The sequence below is a fragment of the Austrofundulus limnaeus genome, unplaced genomic scaffold (genome assembly GCF_001266775.1).
Source record: "Austrofundulus limnaeus strain Quisiro unplaced genomic scaffold, Austrofundulus_limnaeus-1.0 Scaffold8, whole genome shotgun sequence".
Classification (NCBI taxonomy): Eukaryota; Metazoa; Chordata; class Actinopteri; order Cyprinodontiformes; family Rivulidae; genus Austrofundulus; species Austrofundulus limnaeus.
In genome coordinates this window covers 1,839,580-1,844,972 of record NW_013952410.1, presented here as the reverse complement: position 1 = coordinate 1,844,972, position 5,393 = coordinate 1,839,580, and the positions used below count along the sequence as shown (strand labels likewise).

Sequence of the window (5,393 nt, the reverse complement as noted above, 5' to 3'; positions counted from 1 at the left end):
ATTGGTTGATTGATTGATTGATTGATTGGTTGATTGGTTGATTGATTGATTGGTTGGTTGGTTACATTTTTGTTAGCAGGATATGAGTTTTACAAAGCTAACATTTTGGTTAGCTATGCCCACTACTGATTAAGTGAGGCCATTCACAGAATTATCTGCAGCAGGTAAGATGTTAGCTGTTCATAACCGCTGTCCAAACTTCTCCTCCCTCAGGTCCTGTTGCTGAAGATGATCTACAACAATCTGTCCTCCGTTGCGTGTAACTCAACAATCTCCAAAACCAGCAGCACAAACCAGGAAGTCCTTCTGGACTGTAACGTGTTCCTGACGGCCATACGGCTAGCGTCCCTCAACCAGATCCTGGACCCGTGGGTCTATCTGCTCCTCAGGGAGATCCTCCTGAGGAAGTTCTGCATCATGGCCAACGCCGTCTCTAACTGCTCCGTGGAGGAGCAGAAAGATACGCAGACCGCTCTGGACACCGTTAACAAGCAGACTCAGGACGGCAACAACCTTTTAAAACTGCAAAGTAACTAAGTCAGGCTTTGACTGTAWCCACTGAGGACTCTCAGACCAAAAGGCTAAAAACAACAACAAAGGAATGGTTGACCTTTTATACCAGGATTAAYGGGATCCAGCTGCTCCGCACGTTTATTTTGTTTACAACACGTTCCATTCAGAGCTAACCAGCCTGCATGTGGCTGCCGAGCGGCCGCCAGACATTTCTCATCGACAAKTTTAATCCCAACTTCTGCCGGAGCCAGCATCAGAATATTTGGGAGGCTCAGACTGCCAAGAGGTGTCCTCAGCTACTGAAGACTTTTTATATGAATGTTTCCATAAAAGTGCTTCAATTTTGTTATAAATAAGTTTTCGCCCATAAAAAAAAACAGAAAAAAGCTCTAAATCTGAGCAGTTGTTGATTGTACTGTTATTTATTAGTCTGTATTATAGTTGGATGTAATCGTTGAAAAGAGCCCGAAACACGTGGCGCTCCTCAGAAACCAGCCAGGACGATGAAATRTGAAGCTTTATAATTTATAACGTTTGTAATTTAAACATCCGTGGACTTGAGGTGACTAAATCTATGAAACTGTGGTTCAGAAGTTTGCTTACCGTCTATTTATTGCTTAATGTTCTCTAATTTAAGCAACCAAATGAACCTTTTTTAACAAGATAATTAAAACTGTTTAATTTATATTAATGTGTACATTTTGTTTTATTCTTTTTTTTAGCTGACTTAACCCTGTGTTTATATTCAACACCACAAAGGGACAAATGATACTGTGAAGATTGAATTTTTTACTTTTTGTTTAAATGATCTATTTAATCATTTTGCTCAGCGTCTGTTATATCTGTTCGTTTCAAGGCCSGTGCTAATCCTGAGCACAGTTAATTATTCACCGGCTGCAGAGTGTAATTTGTCAAAATGCCTCTAAGGAAATCAATGTACTTTTCTGATCAGGAAGTTTGGTGTTCCACAATGTCGATGTGAAACACCGGGACTGAAAACTGGAGCTCGTATTTAAAGCTGCTGTAAAATGATCCGAGACACCTGATCCRCTCTCACCACATGGTGACGGGATCAAGGTTTACAGGCCGTCACTTTGGCTCATCAAAAAGGTACGGTTAGGTTAACATGTGCCGTCTTTCCTGCTCCTGCTTGTGCCTTTTTTAACCCTGAAAAGACCCGCGGGCTCTGTGGTGATGGCAGAAACGGTTATCTCTCAGTGCTTCATCTACCAAGACTAAACAAATGTTGAGTTTTTCTTGTGTTGATCTTGAAGAAACTAAAAGAAGCAATGTGTTTTTATTTTTTTATAGTAATGTACTAATATGATGAGTCTTGAGCGTCAGAAAATGAATGTATTCTTTAACARGAATCCATGTCGCTCACATCTAAGTGGCGTCACACTGATGGAAGTGGTTTCAACCTGAATTAATAGTGAAACTAATTGAGTGTGTGGCTGCACGTTCAAACCATTTATCTTCAGCATATGTCTGTTTTATGCAGCAGTTAATACTAATTTAAGCAGCTGCCTCTTTGCTTTAATGCTCGCATTTCAAATTAAAAGCATATGATTCATTGTTGGACTGCATAACACGCCACTTGTAGTTATAGACTAAAATCATCTTATGTTAAGATATGACAGAGTTGAATGATTTTATGTGCAATTTTATGCAATATTGCRAGATGTATTGCTTAGAGGACTTGTTAATTCTACCACGTCAAATTTTAGCTGTAACATTGACTATTTTTGTGGAGGCTGGTGTTAATTCTCTGTGGCGGCCATCTTGATTTGGGTAAACCCCAGTAGTTGGTTTGCTTTTGCTGTACAAGCCAAGGATTACTTTGTGGAAGTTTTATTAAGATCTCTTCAGTGGTTCACGAGATATTTTGTTAGACTCCCAAAGGTTAATGGCAAGTGTAAATAAATAAGCGAGTCATCTGTTCAGAGCTATTACCACATTGAAGTTTAGATCAATATCTACAAAATACAGATTTTTTTTAGCCATTTTTGTTTTTTCTTTAAGTTCAATTGGTTTGAATTAGTTTGACCTCAAAAGTCAGTGGTGGTGTATATTTTTTTTAGCAGAGTAGCTTTTTCACTAGCTTTCAAAAATCACTAGTGAACCAATTATCTTTTGCTAAATGAGGTATTGCTATCTTTAAGTCCGCTAACAGCTACCTAACAAACCTGTTGATGTTTCGTGGCTGTTAGCAAACTAATCAGTGTCTGCTAAATTAGGTTTTACTAACTCTGACATTAGACAGGTGGCTTTGTGTTTAGTGATTAACTTCAGCTAATTTTTACTTGTTTAGCATTAGCTTCCATGTTTTATTTTTATTTTTTTTGCATGTATAGCATTAGTGTAGTTACATTTTTAGCTAGGAGCGAAGCTAATGTTTTGGTTAGCTGTTGGTACGAGGCTATACGGAAGAGGATTAGGGCCACTGAAAAATAAAAAAAGGAATTCTGACTTTAATCTCAGAATTCTGACTTTAAAGATTAAAGTCAGAATTCCTTTTTTATTTTTCAGTGGCCCTAATCCTCTTCCGTATAGAACCAAACCAATAGAACTAACCAGAACATTAGCTGTTGGTAAATTCTGACTTTTAAAGTCAGAATTCTGAGAAAAAAGTCAGAATTCCTTTTCTTTTTTTCTTTTTTTTTTCAGTGGCCCTAATCCTCTTCCGTAAGTCTAGGATTACTTCCTGGAAGTTTTTTTTTAACATCCCTTCAATGGTTCATGTGATATTTGGCTAACAAACAGACAGAATAGACTCCAAACTTAACAAGTGTAAAAGAAAGAACTTGTGTGATCTGTTAGAATTCAGAATAAGTGGCGAAAAACAGTCTCACTACCAAATCGAGGTTTGGCTCAGTATCTTAAAAAAAATGTTTGGGTTTTTTCTTTTTGTGATTTTTTTCTCCAGTTCTTTGAAGATGTTATTATTGTTACACTAAGGGAAACACTCTTGAACTGAATGCACTCTCTGCCCTCCTTGTGGTCATGAGAATAAAAGACTCATAATTAATTCCAACACGATACATTCCTAATGGTTGCAGTAATAACAGTTTTTACTGAGATCACTTCCTGTGTGCTGAACTGCAGTTTAGCTCATGAATAATGTATGAACATTTGATCACAGAGTAACAAAATGAAAATATTAGCATTTTTTATGGATCTAAAATCTTCAGAAGCAACAGGTTAAAACCACACAAGCCTCTCCACGTAAACAAAACCTGAAAAATTTAGTTTGCTCACGTGTTGAAACGGAGCTCATTTCTTTCCAAACCAGAACATGACAGCGGCGTCGTTGGGGAGAGTGCAATCACATAATGATCTGACGAGGCCCACAGAATCCAGAAAAGCCAGCTGGCTTCCTCTCCCTCACTCAAGCCACTAATGCATGGAAGTGATTTACTGATTGCCTCATGACCCTGATCTGCTGAGATGTTGAGATAAGGAGAGAGCGTCTGATAAGAGTCAGCTCGATCGCCACTCTGTAGATAAAACTGGATGCTTTTTGAAACCTTTTAACATTGATGCAGAATATGAGTCTACAACGGGTTTTTTTGTCATCTTGTTACCTGTTACAGTTTTAAAACCAACATGTGTTCCTGTAACGCTGTGCTGATCAGACAAACCTTGATGCTCGTTCCAAGGCTGAAAAAACGGTAACATCTCCGAAGTGTTTTTCCTTTCACGAAACATGTATTTAAAATGGGCTATTAAGTTGAACAAAAAGGTAGAAGAAAAGTGCAGATTAAGTCTAATTAAAGAGCRTAATTTAGCCAACTCTTAATAAATGCCACGTCAGCGATGGCTTTTGTTTCAAATGTCAGACCCACGCTGCACTCTCTGATTCACATCTGAGACATCAGTTATTTCTGACAGCCGAATGCTGTAAACCTTCACAGCCTTTTATTTTGTTTTTTTCTGTCCTTCAGATGTTTAACATAGCTGCCGCAGTCRGGCTTACGCAACAGTTGATCATGAAATGCACTTTTAAATCATTCTGTGCCAGCTTTAATGTAAAATATTGCAAAGGAAAAGAGCATATTTTTCCAATAAAGTTTAGGTTTTTGCTGCTGCTGCTGTTAAATGTTGAGCAATATACCTTTTTACTCTGTTATAAATGCAGAGTGATAAGTGTTTTATATGTTTGTTAGGCTGATTGAAGCATTTTATTGTTGATAAACAGCAGGAATAGTAAAATCTTGGTACAAAAGTCACAGTGTAGCTGCTCTTTATGAGTCTTTATAAGAGCAGTAGATTAAAAAACTAACAACAGATGAGCCAACAGAGACGTTAACTGTTTAACATCATTGAATAATGATTTTTTTTCTGTGCCTAAAGTTGCATAATGATGTCAATGTTTTCTGGTAAATGTGTTTATGTGATTATATCAGATGCTGGCCACTGAAAAGCATGGGCCTCATGCTGCTTGTTAACGTCATGCAAAGTGTTACCAATGGGCCAATAAACAGATCAATGTGGTATTAAACTCTGTGTTCACATGATTTGTGATGAGGTTACGATGTTTGATGGGTGTATAATGAGGTTCCTCGGACCAAATTTTGCCCTCAGAATAGACCAAATTATTTTTTATGTGAAGTCCAATTATTTGCAACATTAGACGTTATTTAATATACATTTACTTCAACTATAAAAACATGAGCATTGCATTCACCAAAGAAAAAAAATTAACTCTGGTTAAGGTTTTGTTACAGAGACCAGGATGTTGTAATTTTGAGATCTTTTCTCATAGTTATGCAATCAAGATCTCGTAATTACGAGAGCTTATTTCATAAATAAGAGATCTTTTCTTGTAATTATAAGTTCTGGATCTTTTAATTATGAGATCTGGATCTTATATATATATG

The 5,393-nt window shown here is 37.2% G+C and overlaps 1 protein-coding gene across 1 annotated transcript in view; it reads left to right on the top strand.

Annotated features, from left to right (window-relative positions):
- The window catches only part of ptger3 (prostaglandin E receptor 3 (subtype EP3)), a 4,851-nt gene extending 3,048 nt beyond the window's left edge, over positions 1 to 1,803 (top strand). The window contains exon 2 of the mRNA XM_013999916.1: positions 214 to 1,803. Within this exon, the coding sequence (XP_013855370.1) occupies positions 214 to 537 (324 nt within the window). The 3' untranslated portion in view covers positions 538 to 1,803. The remainder of the gene's footprint in view (positions 1 to 213) is intronic.
- The last annotated feature ends 3,590 nt before the right edge of the window (positions 1,804 to 5,393 follow it).